The sequence below is a fragment of the Aphis gossypii genome, unplaced genomic scaffold (genome assembly GCF_020184175.1).
Source record: "Aphis gossypii isolate Hap1 unplaced genomic scaffold, ASM2018417v2 Contig00068_ERROPOS71606+, whole genome shotgun sequence".
NCBI classification, from domain to species: domain Eukaryota; kingdom Metazoa; phylum Arthropoda; class Insecta; order Hemiptera; family Aphididae; genus Aphis; species Aphis gossypii.
Window position 1 is genome coordinate 270 of NW_026083000.1, and position 18,350 is coordinate 18,619.

General features: G+C 38.5%; 3 protein-coding genes and 1 pseudogene across 3 annotated transcripts; 2 read left to right on the top strand and 2 right to left on the bottom strand.

The window, feature by feature from the left end:
- The first annotated feature begins 5,972 nt into the window (after window positions 1–5,972).
- LOC126553098 (platelet glycoprotein Ib alpha chain-like) lies at window positions 5,973–6,545 on the top strand. The gene has a single exon (XM_050208281.1). It carries the CDS (start codon window positions 5,973–5,975, stop codon window positions 6,543–6,545), a length of 573 nt encoding a protein of 190 aa, XP_050064238.1.
- Window positions 6,546–7,383: 838 nt separating this feature from the next.
- Window positions 7,384–8,439, bottom strand: LOC126553099 (uncharacterized). Its single transcript, XM_050208282.1, has 2 exons — window positions 8,285–8,439; window positions 7,384–8,203 (listed from the first exon to the last, which is right to left on the bottom strand). Exons 1-2 carry the CDS (start codon window positions 8,437–8,439, stop codon window positions 7,384–7,386), a joined length of 975 nt encoding a protein of 324 aa, XP_050064239.1.
- Window positions 8,440–12,729: 4,290 nt separating this feature from the next.
- On the top strand, window positions 12,730–14,052 carry LOC114120972 (putative nuclease HARBI1; annotated as a pseudogene).
- A 947-nt stretch (window positions 14,053–14,999) lies between these two features.
- On the bottom strand, window positions 15,000–15,559 carry LOC126553100 (uncharacterized). The gene is made up of 3 exons (XM_050208283.1): window positions 15,263–15,559; window positions 15,074–15,196; window positions 15,000–15,008 (listed from the first exon to the last, which is right to left on the bottom strand). Exons 1-3 carry the CDS (start codon window positions 15,473–15,475, stop codon window positions 15,000–15,002), a joined length of 345 nt encoding a protein of 114 aa, XP_050064240.1. The 5' UTR covers window positions 15,476–15,559.
- Window positions 15,560–18,350: the final 2,791 nt, after the last annotated feature.

Here is an 18,350-nt window from a genome sequence, read left to right on the forward strand (position 1 = left end):
CACCTCACGGGACTGGGGATACAGGCAAACTCCGTCCGGTTCCCCCCCAGGGAAACCGATGGGACAACCGGGACCGAGACAGACAGTAACCCCGCGCACAACGCCGGGCATACAGAGTCGGACACGGACAACCGTACCCCCACCCCCGTGCCTATAAACATAACCAACTCCACACCCACATGTACCACACCCATACACACCGCACAACAGGCCACGGACCTAATACTATCGGCCCGTGGCATACTAAAAGGGGTAGAAGAAGCGGCGCAAAACGCGCCGCACACGGTCGGGTTGGACGCACGGCTAACCATGCTCGAGGACTACATGGCCCGTTTTGCCGAAGACCAACGTCGCTTAGCGGAGACAATGCGTCGCCTCGAGATGGGTATGTCACGTCTGACACCGGAAGCACAACCGGACGCACCCGTGCCAACTCGTCCCCAACGCACAACGTTATCTGGGCAACACCGGAGCACGCCGGACGACCCGCCCACAGATAACGCACGTCACTACGCACACACCGACACACCGAACAGCACGGACTGCGGAGCGAGAGGACCCGCGCTACGTGAATCACCGTCCGCGGGCAACCACAGCTCACACCGCAACCTCCATTTCGATAACACGTCGTCCACCCCACACACCACCGCCACTCCACACAGCTGCGTATTACAACAGTCATTTATACCGTATGACGAAATACGCACAGTGAGATACTCGCTGCCGGAGTTCCACGGAACGACACCCGAGGACCCGGTACGGTTCATACATAGGGCCGAAGCCACTCTGTATAATACGCAGATAGAACGGACGGGCTGGACGAGCATTATCGAACCGCAGTTAAAAGGTGCAGCCGGAACCTGGTGGAACACCGTCAGGCTACTGGACTACACCTGGGACGAATTTCGTGCGAATTTTCTAAAAAAATTCAACAGCATGACAATTCAGTCCCGGCTGCAGGAGGAGGTAATGACCGCCCGGCAATCCCCAACGCAGTCGCTAACGGACTTCATTTCGCGCAAACACCAATTAACACGTCGTATCAACAACGGACAGGTACCGGTGTTAGCTGAACCGCAGCTAGTACATACGATAATTGGACTAACACGAAAGGAATACCGTACGCACATTTTACTGCAACGTCCCACCACATTCGCGGACCTAAGCCTAATAGCGGAAATCATGGATACACCGGATGATCCGCCCACACCACCGTCACCCGCAGCGTTGTACACAAAACCCGGACGGTCGCGCACACCACAACTGCCACGGCAGCCGCGAACGCGGGACAATACGCCCGGCAGACCACTGCCGCGCGACCCGTGCAGGCACTGTGGCAGACCGCACTGGAATAGCGACTGTCCCGAAAACGCCCCGGCTTCGGGAAACGCCAGATGAGTCGGCGGACTTTTGTCCGCACCGCCGCCTCACACACACGCACACACACAACCACACCCACACAAACAATGATCGGCAACACTGACGGGGGTATAACCTTCAGACGCACATCGACACGCTCGGCGTCATCGAATATATCGCCCGCCCACACACACAAAAATTCTGTAGGTAGTAGGTCATCGTCACCACACACAACAACCCCTACTACGGAATTTTCACGTGCGCCGTCGGAATGCGTGCGTAGTTCAAAGGTAACCGGAACGGACGCCCTGGTAATGGCGGTACACACCGCCACCAGGGACACCGATTTCGCGGTTGAGAACCAGTTACCCGGCTACAGCACACACCCGTCGTCGAATGATGCTAAGCGAATACGCCCCGACAAAATTCCGACCCCCGCGGTCGAACTCGAATTTAGGTCAGGCTTCGTAACAGCACTACTCGACTCACAGGCACAGAAATCATACGTAAGCCCGAAAATTGCACACGTACATGGCACACCCCACCACGGACAACCCACACACGTACGAATGGCGGACGGACACACCACAGTAACAAGTGGTACCGCCACATTCGAAGCCAGGTTAGGCGACTTAACGGTCACTTTCACCGCAGCAATAATGGACACATTATACTGCGACGTGCTCCTAGGACACGACTTCCTCGTAGACAACGAAGTCACTTGGGACTACACGACGAGTACTATACACTTAGGTACACATAGGAGGACATCGGCGTGCTGGAAAGGCCGGACAGCCACCCCCCGCCCGACCGCAGATATCGATAAGTTAATAATACACGGTGACCCACACACACGCGCGAAAATAACCGAAGTAGTTCGCGACTATCCGGACGTTTTCAGCGGTAGGGTTGGGCGCACCAGATTAATCGAACACGACATCCTCCTTAAGAACCAAACACCAATAGCGCTAAAACCATATCCCTATCCGCACGCGAAACAGGTAGAAATAGACACCATGGTACGGGATATGGAGCAACAGGGACTCGTGGAACAAAGCACCTCCCCGTGGGCGGCACCCGTCGTCTTAGCGAAAAAGAAAGACGGAACGCACCGACTGTGCATCGACTATAGACGGCTCAATGACGTCACTGAGTCCGACGCGTACCCGATGCCCGACCTCAATACGTTAATACGGCAAATGCGAGGCGCAAAAATTTTTAGCATTTTGGACCTTAAGTCGGGATACTGGCAAGTACCCCTTAACCCAAACACGCGAAAATACACGGCATTCCGGACACGTCGGGGTCTATACCAGTTCCGAGTCCTCCCTTTCGGCCTCAAAAACAGCCCCATGACCTTTGTACGACTTATGAACGAAGTTCTGAGGGGATATCTGGACGAGTTCGTCCGCGTCTACCTAGACGACATAGTGGTGTTTTCAAACACCACGGACGAACACCAGTGTCACCTAGACAAAGTTCTAGAGTGTCTGCAGCGATACGGGCTAACTTGCAACACCGAAAAATGCACTTTCGGAACGACCGAAATCGCATTTCTCGGACACCTAGTGAACACCGACGGGATAGACAAACAACCGGAGAAGCTAGAGTGCATCATGCAATTTCCCCCACCCACGAAAATACGGGACCTACGGAGGTTTTTAGGCGTCTGCAACTGGTATAGCCAATTTGTAGACAACTACGCGGACACCATAGCACCCCTAACGAATAGGCTCAAACAAGGGACTAAATGGGCGTGGACCGAAATCGAACAGGCAGCTTTTATGAAAATAAAACACGCGTTGTACGATTCGCCGAAATTATCGACACCCGATTACGGAAAACCGTTCTGCCTACAAACCGATGCTAGCGAAATAGGAGCAGGTGCCGTACTTTTCCAACGGGGTGACAGACCGGAGGAAAGACGGATAATCGCCTACGCTAGCAAAAAGTTTACTGACACGCAGACTAGGTACGCCGCGGTAGAGCGCGAGTGTCTCGCGATAATCTGGGCGACCGACAAGTTTAGGCCATACTTAGAAGCCCGCCATTTCGACCTATTCACCGACAACTCGGCACTCACATGGCTCCACCGGGCCAAAAACACCAATTCCAAGTTAACCAGGTGGGCACTACAACTGGCTAACTTGGATTACACCACCATACACGTGCCCGGCGTACAGAATAAAGCGCCGGACATGCTGTCCCGCAACCCAGCCCCCGGGCCCCCTGTAGACGAGGACCGCCTCGAAGAGCGACTAGTAGGAGCACCAAATACACCGCGCACCACCGCTAATAGTGCACCGGTCGACAATTTGTTTGCCACCGCGGACCCGGGAGACACCACCGGCGGGACCACCATCACACACGCGACGCTCGCAGCCTGGCAGGCCGACGACCCCGACACGCGTGATTTAGCGGAGAACGAGGCGCCGGACGTCACGACGCGCGACACCGGACGCTCCGTGAATAAAAACAACAAATATGTTGTCACCGACGGTCTCCTAAGAATAAATATGCGCGGACACACGCCCATAGTCGTCCCGCGCACCAAAACACAGAACGTGATATGGACATACCACGATCACGTCCTCGCAAACCACCCAGGCTGGAAGGAAACGTATAGGGCAATAAAACAACGGTTTTACTGGAAAGGTAAAAAAAACGACGTACGACTACACGTCAAGGCGTGTCACATTTGCGCGTGCACCAAACCACTAAACAGACGCGCAGACGACCCAATGACCGCCAGAACGCCCCGCCACCCCTGGGAGGTAATTAGCATAGACCTCATGGGCCCCTACCCACGCACGAGCAGGGGAAAACAATATTTACTGGTCGCCACGGATATGTTTAGTAGATGGACCGAGGCGTACCCACTCGGAACAGCCACTACAAAGACGATAACCGAGACACTCGAAAGAGAATTCTTTTCCCGGTTCGGATACCCCCGTGTATGCCTAAGCGACAACGGGCCCCAGTTTGTAGCGAACGATATGCGCAGCGCGATCGAACGGTGGGGAGCCGAGGGCTGGACAACCCCGATATACCATCCTAGGGCCAACCCCGTCGAACGGCGCAACCAGGACGTAAAAAAAGGGTTGCGCGCACTACTCGCCGGCGGCAACCACAACACGTGGGACGCCAAAATACCATCCATATTATTTGAAGGCGTCCGTGCAAAAACCAGACAGCTCCATTTTTAGTAATTGTTCAGGAGCCATAAAAAACCATTTTAAAAGTATTAAGTTTAAGATAAAAGTAATGTTGATATCAATTTAGATACGTTAGACCACGATGAAAAATATGCCACAGTAGGTGATTCGATTTTCGTTTTTGATTTGAAATGAGGGCTAATTCTAACCTAAAATTTTTGGAGTTACCTGGGTTTTTCCCCAGAAATTTATAATGATAAAAATAACGAATTATATTATATTATCATTTATCATACAATATAGAACAATATTATGATATTAGTTATAATGATAGTACCGTCAACAGGATAATATTATGGAGTGTAGACAACGTGGCAAAAGTTCATGAAAAAAACCAGATAGCTCCGGAGCTACCTTGTTCTTCGACGGAAAAAATAAACAAGACAGCTCCAAATACGTTATATTTCCTATACTGGTTGTTGGATTTGTCTCGTTCTTGTACCGATAAACTCGTAATTTTTTGCTTTATCAAATTCAATTAAAACCCGATTTTGAAAAAAAAATGGAGCTGTCCGGTTTTTGCACGGACGCCTTCATTTTCGATTAGGAACCGACGTAACGACCAGACAGGATTTCCCCCCTCGGTACTCGTCCTCGGCAGAGAGATGAAGCGGCCGGGCGAATGGGCACTGACTCGGACAACGGACGACCCTATCGAACAAATCAATGTGGGTCGGGAAAACCGCGAGAGACACGTATTGGAAATACCACCTGCGACAGGTGACCAGACGTGCACGGCCTATAAAACAGGTGACACGGTGTACTACAAAGCACACCACCTATCGAAAGCGCACGCGAAGTTCCACGCCGGCTTTGCACCCAAGTGGTGGGGACCGGTAACATTACAAACGCGCGTAGGCAAAGACGTGTTCCTTACAGATCAACAGCCACCACGCAAACTTCACGTATCATGCTTAAAACGCGCAACACCCACAGAACAACCCCCACCCGACACCACCACTAACAAATAGTAATATATCAGATATTGGTATACACTTTGATATATATATATATAAATATGCTTGTTCTATTATTACCGTATTAATCATGTATTCTTGTATCCACCACAAACAGTCGGACAGTCAATCGCGTCATGGACCGAAGACAAACCCCCCTCCAACAGGCCGCGGACCTGTTGGCACGTAGCCAACAACTGCTACGCACGGCGAGCGCCGAAAACCCACCCGCGACAACGGCAGCACGGGTGCGCCGGGACCCGGTGCTGTGGGCCGCCTACAACCACGGGTGGGACGACCGCACGGCGGTATTCCGCAGTGTGATGGACGTACCACCCGTGGAAACGCACCAGTCCCGGAGCCCGAGACGGCACGCACCACCGGCGGGTATGCCGCGACCCCCCCGTCTGCGCACCTCTTTCGCCCACCCCCCCTACCCTTGATGGCCACGCCCGTCCCACGGCCGCCGTTACTTTCAGCAGCACCAACAACAATGACACCGACGACACCGACGACAACAGCGGCGACAGCGGTGGCAACGACGACGACGGTAGCGACACCACGGCCAGCGAGAAACTACCGCCAACGCCGAAACGCGACCAGGATGGCTGAGTTCCGGTCAGCGAAGAGGAGGACCACCGGAGACGGGCCATCACAGCAGTTCCGACTGGAAAAGGCGACACCAACCACCACCCCTGCGCCATCAACCACCAACCCCCCGTCTCCAACCATCATCCCAACGGCACCAGGTCCACAGCCCACGGAGGAAGCAATCTCACCAGTCGCCGAGGCCACGACGCCGGAGGTAAGCATACCTACCGGAACCGTCGGAGCCCCGGAACAACCAACACCCGCCCCCACCACACCGGAGGATATGGAAATATCGCCGGAGGAGGAGGCGGAACTGTTGGCAGGCGGTGACGTCGCCGAGCCCGAGGACGTGGACATGGAGGCCGTCTACGACATAGCCATCCGAGGATACCTCGACGAACCCGCACCACCACAACCGGAGTAGACACCCGGGACCACGTCCGCCAGAACCGGCTGGAATACGTGGTACTAACCCGGAATAGTGCCTACACCGGATCCCCACCACCCCACCCATCACCCGATCGCTGTCGGCTGGAAACCCGCGGTCCCAGGCGGTTTGGGGGGGGAGTATGACGCGGCTTCGCGTAATAGCCATTTGAATTCAAACGGCATTTACGCGGACTGCCGCTAATTACTTTTCTTACCAACCGCCAGATGACGACGGACGACACCGACGTGCGATAACCGCACGCGGACCAACCGAGCCGCCGACACCGCGAACCGGACCGAGACGAATCAGTCTTGAGACCCGCGCTTACTAGCACACAACTAGTCGACTACCCCCCTTTGCTCTTTCTTTTCACCACAACTTTTCTTCTTACAGGTTTTTTTTTTACTATTCACTTGAGCTTGCTCTTACTGTTTTTTTCGTTTTTTTTAAATAAATATCTCCCACTGACCCACAACCCGCGGTTTTAGTGTTTGTTTATTTATTTTCCTTCTCTCAAAACTCAGCTCCTACACTCGTGGCGCCGTGCCCACACCAGGACCCGCGTCACTTGTTTAAATATCTATAATGAAACCATGGCTCAGCCATTATCGGATACTTGGAAAGCTTGTAGGCACTTTCGTATTTCAGCAAGTGTTAAAGCACATAAAATTAAAACATGCAGGGATTGGACATCTTTTGGCCTCAACAAGCTTGCAGACACTCTTATAAAAGAAACTAATTTAGGTAAAACTGGTAGTATCAATGTCAAATATGGTCAAGGAACTGAACTTGTAGCTTTTGAAAGTATCAAGAGTTGAATGAAGTAGAGGTACTAAAAGCTGGACTTGCAATTGGGATAATTTTTTTTGAAAGCATAAGGAAGAGTTTCTGAGATAGTTTCTTTACTAGGCCAAAATATAAAATGTTTAGTCTTTTCACATAAGATAGAAAGTAAATTTATAAAAATTCTGCTGGCAGTGGTACGATGAATATTAAATAAAACTCCAAGAGCTGAAAAAGTTACACCAAGTTTTAGTTTCATTAAAAATAGTAGAAGCTTATTATTGTTTGTTAAGGTACTATTTATACCTACATCTGGAAGCATATTTAAAAGTAAGTTAAAAACTACATATGAAGATCCAGTCAAATCTTTTAAAGAATTTTCATTTTTTATAGATTCAAAATCATGAAATTTTTCACAACTTAAACATGAACTGTACTGTTCAGAACTAGGACCACAAGACTGATCTTTAACAACTTTTTTCTGCCCAAGAATAAAATTATTTGGTGTAGTTATTGAAGTACTAGTACAGTTGTCATAAAAAAAGGAACACTCAAAGGAAAATTCTTTTACATTTGAAACATCTAACGCAACTTGTACTCCTACATGATTTACAATATCATTTGATTTACATTGGTTGGCATCAGCAATATATTCAACACTAGTAGACTGGGATACAGCTTCACGGCTGCAAAAACGTTTATATCTTAAGTCCTGTTGATTACTGTTTACCTTTTGCTTTTTGTATGCTGTCGGGAAAATGGTAGGAATATAAGCAGGACTATTTGGATGTCTTATTGGCCTATTTCCAACAAAATGGTCACTACATATTACTGAATTGGATGTAGGTATCCATGGTATTCCATCAATACTACAGGCAGACACACATTATTGGTAGAGAAATTAAAAGTGCTATAATATTAGTGCATGATAAGACAAAAACAATACTAACTTCATTCTTTTAATACTTTTTACCCACTTTTCTTTAAGTTCTTTTTCATGCTGTCGATTTGGAAAGTTAAATAATTTATGACCAGTCTTGTATGTATTGCTACAATTCACAACACAACACATTTTTTGGCCATTTCTCTTTTTATTTTCGCTCATTATTAAAGAAAACTGAAAAGTTTAAATAAAACAGTAAAAATAAACAAATATGAACACTTAATAGTGAAATTTGAGTACAAATAAGTTGCTACCAACTAGTTTGCAGATTGTCCACTACGCGGCGTCGTTTTCCGTTGTCTGCACGGTGTCTATAAAGCATATCAAATGTCATAAAAATTCAAAACATAAAAATTCAAAATGTACTCCATTAACGCGTTGTAGTACTACACTTTATATTATACTAATAATAATCGTAATAATATGGTATTAAAAAAAAATCGTAGACGTATGTATTTTATCGTATAAGAGATAGCAATAGCTTTAATTTTCAAAATTCAAATTAAAAAATCAAAAAATAACTTGAAAAGAATGCAATAAATTTAGAGCGTTCGCGGGTGGCCGTGTATATCAAATCGCCGCAGTAGGATCGATTATAATATGTATTATGAAGTAAAATTAAAATTGGCATTAGTTACAATGAATACAACAATAAGTATTTGAGTTGACTTTTCTACAATTTTAATTTATTTTCTTATTTTTTATTGTAGGTGTTTGAAATATTTGAAATTTGAATTCAGAATAATTTTGAAATGCAAAAGAATTACACGATAGAATAGTAATTGAGTATTTGAGGGGGGGTCTAGCAATCAGTCATCACCTAAAGTAAATCTTTGTAATATGTACTTTTAAATAGGTACATCATCATTATTATCATAATTTAAAAATTGTTTTGAAATTTTAAAAATACATAAGGTTTATATCACACGTGATAAATATAACAACAGGGTAGGTAAATATTTAACCCATCTTTGAAATCCTTTATTGTACCAATATTTTACATAATTGACCAGTGTCGTGTATTCGTTATATAGTCAGTATTATTAATATATGAGAAGGAAAGATAAATAAAATAAAGAATATTAACAACAAACAGAAAATAATCGTTTGATAATTATAATTTATAGCTCAGCATTAATGAAATATAATAAGTTGTTAAATAAAAATTAGACAATTTATCGTAATAAATGTATTGGTTTATTCAGCACCAATTTAAAAGCAATAATGCTTTGTAAGTGTAAATATGAATAAGTATATATAATGTTCAGATAACTGGTTTACATTAAACCAGCATTTTAAGCATAACGTCTCATAATATATAAGCCAAAAAAAAACAGTAGTAAAAGAAATACATGGTGCTAAGATGACAGATGTTGTATATCGTGCAATTGCATCTTATTATTATACGTATTTTCCGTGTCTATGATATCGGTGTTCTAATACATAATATATGTATTTAAGGGGTTCAATGAGGTATTGGTTTTCTACGAATACAAAATATATACCTAATAAGCAAAATTTGTATATACTTACGCATATTTAAAGTTGTACGTATTTAACAATAATACGCCGACTGTGGAAGTGAAGGCGTATAGTAATGATGGGTACCTACACTAATAATTAATAAATACTAATTTTGTATTGAGTATAACGAATTTACCAACAATAAATAGATTTACAATTCGTCAAATCGAAATCTTATCGACGATAAGATAGTATTACTATACCCAAAGATTAAAATATCTAACACGGCCGCTGTTGACGTCCAATTAATATCGGACTGCGAAGATGACAATATATATTATATAAACATAATATAAACGCCACGTAAAAATAAAATCGAAGTCTCCTTTTTTTTAATGTTTAATAACAATTGCATTTCATCGGTGTGCAAAAACTCGAGATAAACCTGTACGTATATAATATAAACACAATTATATTTATGATATGGGTAAGAATAATTTAGCATTGATTTATCAAGTAAAATTAAATCCAACTACAACATACACTCGAATGAGTGGAATATCGGAATTGAATAACAAATCCGCCTAAATTATATAATTACCCATGTTTACAATATTGCCGAGTTCAAAAAATAATAAATATACATAAATAGCGTATAGGTAGTAAATATATGGGAAACTATAAAATATATAATATTCCAGTAATATACGTAGGTATGTATAATATATTATTAAACGGTGTTTAACTCTCGACAATCAAACGAAAAAACGAAAAAAAAAATCGGAAAAAAATGCAAAAAATCGAGAGAGTCCGGGCCGCCATGCGTTTTAAAGCGCCGCCGTTGGATCGATGACGAAACCGCCCGAAGCGTGATTTGAACCTGACTATCCTAGCACGGGGACCTAACGCCTAAACATATCGACTACAGTTTGAGATGGAAAACGGAGTCGAACGTCGAGCCCTTAAGCCGTTTCCGGACCGCAGAGAACACCGCATTAATCGCTTCGATTTACCGGTCAAAACGTCAAATCCTTTTCTCGTGTAAATGAAACTCGGAAAATAAAAACGTTCTTACGTCATCGAATCTCCGTCCGTAACGATCGTAAAAGACGACGATTACATCTATTACACATTACATCATAGTCAATTCAAAGGACACGCATAATAAAATACTATAAGAAAAGTGTCATAAACTCTTAGGTATGATTAAGAATATTTGCAATTACAACTTTGACTATACCTGTACCTAACTGCTTTTATATTAAGAAACATATCAATTTTATATGTATGTGTGTGTGTGAATAAATAAAAAAATTCCGTATAATTCGTGTGTAATGAAGCTTATATTAATATTAATTGTCTGTTTAATATAACGTTTCCCAAAGCAACGTACACTTGAAAATACAACAACGTATTATAATATAACAAACAGCCGATAAAAAAAAAAAAAAAACGTTAAAATCGTCGAAAACCCGCGTAATAATCAAACCTAACGTAAGAAAAACGCGTTATCAAGACGGCGGCGTTGGAGAACCGTCCGTTTTCGATAACGACGGCGGCGGGCCATGGAGCATGAAAACGGCGACCGAGGCGCATTCTTTTTATAAGGAAACGAACTTCTTCACGCTTTATTATATAAGGAGATAATAGAATGAAAGTAGTATGCTATCAACACTATCGTCTTCTTTAAAACCGATAAAAATGCAGAATAAAAAAAGAAAAAATGATACTGAACCAAAAGTTAAAATGTCTAAGGCTGGAAAGGTAATAATTTGTATTGTACCACACATTCATTTTTAATATAAATATATATGAATGTATAGCAGCGAACAGAATCAATAGAGACGTACAAGGATGCCTTAGCTAGTGTAATTTCGAAAGGAAATATTGAAGATAACGTTTCTAACTCAATAACATTGACGGAAGGAAATTACACGTAAACGATTCGGTGTCCAGTAGCGCCAAAATGCGATGACTACTATGTCATCCAACATTATAAAACTAGTGCTATAAAGGACATTCCGTCACTTGAAAGGTAAAAACCATAATAAAAAAAACCAATGATTAAATGATGAACTATAGTTAAACAACAGCGATACAATCATTTATTGATCACCAGATTATTTTTTTAATTTGACCGTTACCTATTATTATTCAACACAAATAAATTATTAAATTCTAATTAAAATAATGAGATTGAGGATTTTATCGTTGATATTTAACTATAACATGATTAAATAATAAAACATATTACGAATATTATTAAATAATGATTTTTTATAATAGATGGAAACATTCTGGGGCCCTATTCTTGAATCGAAGTGATAATTTATCACGTGTGATATTCTTTAATTATCACATGAAAATTGAAATTATCGTTTTTTGATATTCTTGAATGAATTATTGATAATTTAATTTGATAATTAAAACGATAAATTATCCCTACCTATTTCACTGGTGAAATTGATTATCACTGTTACCTATTATTTGAGTTGTATATACTTGTATTATTATTTTCTATTCTATCACCCATTTTCTTGGTCGTTATTGACTTTTTAGTGTAATTTATCGTGATCTCGTTACTTACTCGTGATTTTTTTTATAATTGATATAAAAATCTACAAGAGTATGGATGAGTTTTATATAGCTGCATTAGAAAACTTAGAACGGCAAGAAAATGCAGTAAATTACCGAAAGCTTAGTCACAGTGAACGATTTGATGCTTTTTTATTACCAGATTATATTTTTATAAACAATTATAGACTGACAAAAGATTTAGTAAGATATGTCATAAACATATTAACTCCTCATATGACAGAAGCAACAAGGACATCTGCCTTAAATATACAGACTAAAGTAAGTACTTACTTAAATAATGATCCCTATAAATATTATTGTTATTTATTAGTTTATTTCATATTAGGTATTCATAGCTTTGAATTTCTTTGCAACTGGTTCCTACCAACTTAGGTTAGGGAAACAGTAATTTAGCGATTGTTTCCCAGCCAACTGTTTCAAGAGCGATAGATGAAGTAGTTAATGCTTTGAATCAACCTGAAATTTTCAAATATTGGGTAAAATACCCATCAACATTAATAGAACTACGACAAACAAGAGAAAAGTAAAATAAATAGATTCATATATTTTAAGACATGATAGGTATATTTTAGAAAATATATTTCAATGGTTTATTATAGATTTAATACAAAATACAATTTTCCTGGAATAGTGGGAATTATAGATTGTACACATATTGGAATATTTCCTCCCAAAACCGATGATCCTGTTTATCCTGAGTACATTTATGTAAATAGGAAGAACTATCATAGCATAAATGTTCAGCTAGTAAGAATATAGATTAACAATATTATATTATTTTAAATTTAAATATACTACTATAAGTAGTATTTTATAATCTATGACAACTTTTTTTTAAAGGTCTGTGATTCCGACATGAAAATAATAAATGTTTCAGCATTATTTCCTGGAGTGTAAATGATGCTTATATATGGAACAACTCTCTACTTGAACCTACACTCAGGAGAATATATAATCATAATCCTGAAGGATTTTATCTTTTAGGTATGTCCTTAAATTAGTATTCCATTTCAATATTAACTATTGAGTGTTATTTTTAACACCACAATTTGCTTCAAACTACACATTTGTCATATTGTACTGCACTTGTTTGCTCTAAAATATTCTCTAGGCAACACATCTTATTTGCATTTAATTAGCCTAAAAGAAATTAATATGTTTTCAGGAGATTCCGGCTATCCTTTGAGGCCTTGGCTAATGACGCCCTTAATGCAATATCAACCAAATACTCCTGAAGAAAGATACAATCGTAGATTCAAACATGTTAGAAGCTTGATTGAAAGATGTATTGGTCTTTTGAAAATGCGTTTTCGGCATGTTAATATTATCATTATTATACATTTATTTATTTATATTTATTAAAACTTCTAAATATTTAAAAATAGGTGCTTGTTGAAACACAGAATACTACATTATTCTCCAGTTAAAGCTTGTAAAATAGTAAATGCTTGCACTGTTTTACACAATATATGTATTGAGAATAATGTACAATTTCAAAATGATGAAGATGGTAATGTGGAAGAAATTGACTTAGGAATATTTGGAGTCGATGACAATGAAAGACAAGATATACAAGGCTTAAATGAAGATTTAGTAGCTGGTAGAAGGATGCAGCACCGTGTTATAAGATACTTTGCTTAGAAATATACCTAATTTCAATTACCTATATTGTATTAAATATGTATGCACAACTTTAAAAAAAATATAAGATCAATAAATACTTATGACATAAACATATATTAATATATTTATTTGTATTACCTATACTACAGTCTTTTGTATCTAATATATATATAAAATAAAAACATAAAACAAAACAATAGGTATGAAAAGACTTCATAAAATACTAATTATTAATAATAAAAAAAGTGAATTTTATATAGTAGGAATGTATAAGCCCACTAATAAATACATAATAATATCGTATTGACTTGTAGTTTGATATAGGTAAGATAACAACTCTTTTGTAGAATATATAATAAAATAAAAAAATAAAACAAAACAATATGTATGAAAACTCTTAATGAAATAGTAATTAATAATAATTATAAAAAGTATGATTTAGATTAAAAAATGAGCAGTATTAGAAGCAATACTTTTCAAATCACCCTGAATTTGTTCTAAGACGGAAGTTTGTTTTTCATATGAGAATACTTGTCTAGATAATAGTTCGGTCTGTTTTTCAAGTAAAGAAAGTTTTTTATCATAATATCTTTTCTTTATTAACAGTTTTTCTCTTCCTATATCTGCCAATTTTTCAGTAGCAGTTACACTCTTTTGCAATCTTATCGCTGCATTAGACCGATGTTTTTGGAATTTTTTTGAATGTTTTTCAGTTAAAACAGAAGTTGAGATATTATCGATTTTATTGACGGAATTATCAAGGTCTTTTAAATCTAGAAAATATTATAATATCTGTATGTAACAAATTATTTTCCAATACTATTTTTAGTTGTTTTATTATTACCTAATTTGTTTTCTTTGTTAAATGGTAGTAATAAAGAGTGATTAATATCTTCAACTACTTCATCTGTTTCAAAATGTTGGGTATCAAGAACTATTTCATCACCCTCTAAAAAATATATTAAAATGTACATGTTTATAAGTAAAAATTAATTTTTATTGATTTACCTTCTATTTCAAAACTAATATCAATATCATTATGAAAACTAAAATCAAAATTAGACTCAGCAACATTATTATGTCCAGTTATGGTAGTAGGATTTATTAATGCTAATATCTGTTCATCTATTTCATTTAAATTACTAGAACAACTAGGACCTCCTCCTGTTTTATTTGCATACTTTTTTATCAGACAGTGTTTCCCCTTAGTTTTTGTCTTTAAATCTGCCCATGCCTATAAAAAATAAGGCACAGTTTTATAGTAAGTATACATTCTTTTACATTATAAGCTATGACTTACTCTTTTCCATTCTTGAGCATTTTTGCTACCTCCTGGAATAGCATTTAATTTTTTTGCAATTTCATTCCACTTTGCGTCAGCAATTTGTTTGGTAAAGTTTGGGGAAAATTTACCAGATCTTAAGGCATGTTCTTCAGACATTAAATCAATTAAACGCTGCTTTTGCGGAATCGTCATATATCCTTTTCTTTTGGTTTTTGATTGATTTTCCATTATAAATACGTGATATATTTGTTGAATAAAACTTTAAAAATATACGTTGCACAAAACAAAATAATATGTACACGCAAAAATATTAAATAGTAACTAAGTTTTTAATACAATAGTTTTTAATATTTATTAACTGTCTATTGATAACGTGATAACGGCATACGCTATTTATTCAAGGAGATTCAAGTAAATTATCACTTATAATTTTACTTATCGTTTCTCGTTCGAGAATTGATACAGTTGATAAAATATTATCGGGTGTGATATACGAATTGATAATTATCGTATTTGATAAATTATCACTTCGATTCAAGAATAGGGCCCCTGAAGCTAGTGTGAAGTTGTACACTAGCAATAACTTTCCTGCTGATAACGAAATATCGATCAAAAAAAATGAACTTATTCACACAATTTTAAATCGATGTTCATCGGATCCGAAACGGAAGATAGTGAAAAACAGTAAAAAATAAAAATGCAAATATATTATTATGTAAAAACTATTTATTGATAATATAAATTATAACATTTAATAAAATTATTAAAATTGATAAAATTAATTAATCTTATTTTTTTACTCTAATATTGAAATCAATTCTTAGAGTAATTATAACAATTATAATGGTATAAAGTTCAATACAAATTTATTTTAAATCGTCATTAAATCATATAATATCATATCTGATAGTGAATTATTGTGGAATTGAAGTATTTCATATATAAAACAAGAATCATCGTTCTGTATACAACACATGCTAAAGTCAAAATTTTGAATATACTGATTAGTAAAATCATTTCGCTGACAAGATGATGGTAGAATATTGATGTCTGCTCTAATTAATGAATATACGGTATCAAAAGTTGACTGATATGAAACCAACTTTTTCTGCTATTGTACAATATGTGAATCGATACATTGTTGTAATTGTTTTAAACGATGTAAATCAGTATAGTAAGGTAATAAAATGATCATTAACATGCAATTTAATAGTTAACTGATTGAAATTGACTGAATAATATATGTTATCAGTTATTTTCACACGTTTACAATTAGTATGTAGATTATTAGTTATTGAACTATAATTGCTATCACACATTAGTGTACACCACTGAAGTAAATCGAAGGTTATCAATTTTTTAGTAACATTACATTCTAGTATTACAATAACAGAAATCGTTTTATTAACCAAAAATCCAACCGTTACACTTTTCTTGTTAAAAGGTCTAATACTGAATATTGATTTTGCGACAACAATTGATGGAATCATATTGTATGACGACGTGATCTTTTTGATATAGACGATTTCTGATGATAATTTTTAAAAACGAATAGAAATAAATATAATAACTGAAATAAACGTAAAACACAGATGTTATTTCACATATATGATCGTTACAACACATATTTATAAACTAAGTGTATTACTTGTACTGAGGTACATTAAAAAAAATTGAAGTGAACGTGAAATCAAATCAAATAACGTGTGGAAGGGAGAATTACTTACCTGATCTGTCGAACCCGAAGCTGCAATTTTTTTAAATCTAATATATTTAATTATAATTAGACGCGTTATCTTACTTGACAACAAGTTCACGAGGTATAAAATCAAATATTAACACATTTAAGTTGATTAATTCAATATTTATTTTGAAATACAAATAAATTATAAAAGTAATAAGAAACATCAAAGTAAACTAACAAGTAATATCATTTGATTTAGACTTACAATCACAAACATGGCTAGCTTTTACATATTCGTTTTTTACATTTTCTATAAATTCATTTCCTTTACATATTAATACAATTATAAATTTAGGATTCCATTTTGCGTGGTCGACACATGGTATATCATCGTTTGACCATTTTTGTAAGACAAGTCCACAGAAAAAACATTCAACTATATCACCTACACCGGTATATTTTAAACCAGATTCAGATAACGAATATTTATTTTGACACGAAGTAGATGGATATGAGTTATATGTTTTTAATCTTGACATATATGTGGTATAATCTGAATGTACTGGATATGGATTATTTCGTACTAAATAAACTAAAGATGGAAAATCGTTGGAAAATGTCTGTAAATTCATGGTTTCAATAAAGCTCAAGATAAATACTTAAAAATATAACACGACTTAATTGTTCAACCGTTAGTAACAAACTAAATGTTTTAAATTATCACGAATAGAAATAAATGTAATAACTTAAATAAACGTGAAACACAGATGCTATTTACACAGATATGATCGTTTCAACGCATATTTATAAACTAAGTATATTACTTGTGCATGTATAGTTATATACTAAACTGATTATATTAAAAAAATTGAAGTGCATGTGAAATAAAATCAAATAACGTGTGGAAGGGAGAATTACTTACCTAGTAAAAAATTCTCCGCTGAAAAATGGAGCCAGACGCCCCATATTTATACTACTGACGGCAACCACAAATCTTGGGACACAAAACTACCCGCAATTCTATTTTCGATACGGAACAGGTGTAACGAACATACATACTACCCACCTGCGGTCCTCGTTCTCGGCAGGGAATGTAAGAGACCCGGAGATTGGGCGCTGTCAAGGTCAACACCGGTCAGTATCGGAAAATCACAGGAAGAGAGGGTAGTGCGGGAGCAACAAGTTTTAGGCAAAAAGGTAGGGGTACAACCGAGCGCGAACACCTTGACACCGGTGAAGTTCGGTAAGGGCGATGTAGTATACTACAAATCACTCCACCTATCAAAGGTGCACGAAGATTTCCACGCTGGATTCACACCAAAGTGGTGGGGACCGGTAAGGTTGGAGAGGCAGGTCAGGAAAGGTGTTTTCCTCACCGACCAGCAACCACCGCGGAAAATACATGTGTCCTGTCTAAAA

What these genes read in the sequence shown, in the direction of transcription:
- LOC126553098 (XM_050208281.1), top strand. Translation starts at nt 5,973, where the DNA reads ATGGCCACGCCCGTCCCACGGCCGCCGTTACTTTCAGCAGCACCAACA.
- LOC126553099 (XM_050208282.1), bottom strand. Translation starts at nt 8,439, where the DNA reads ATGAGCGAAAATAAAAAGAGAAATGGCCAAAAAATGTGTTGTGTTGTG. An exon ending in AAAAGTATTAAAAGAATGAA is followed by an intron (nt 8,204 to 8,284) that starts GTTAGTATTGTT and finishes GTCTGCCTGTAG; the next exon opens with TATTGATGGAATACCATGGA.
- LOC126553100 (XM_050208283.1), bottom strand. Translation starts at nt 15,475, where the DNA reads ATGGAAAATCAATCAAAAACCAAAAGAAAAGGATATATGACGATTCCG. An exon ending in ATGCTCAAGAATGGAAAAGA is followed by an intron (nt 15,197 to 15,262) that starts GTAAGTCATAGC and finishes TATTTTTTATAG; the next exon opens with GCATGGGCAGATTTAAAGAC.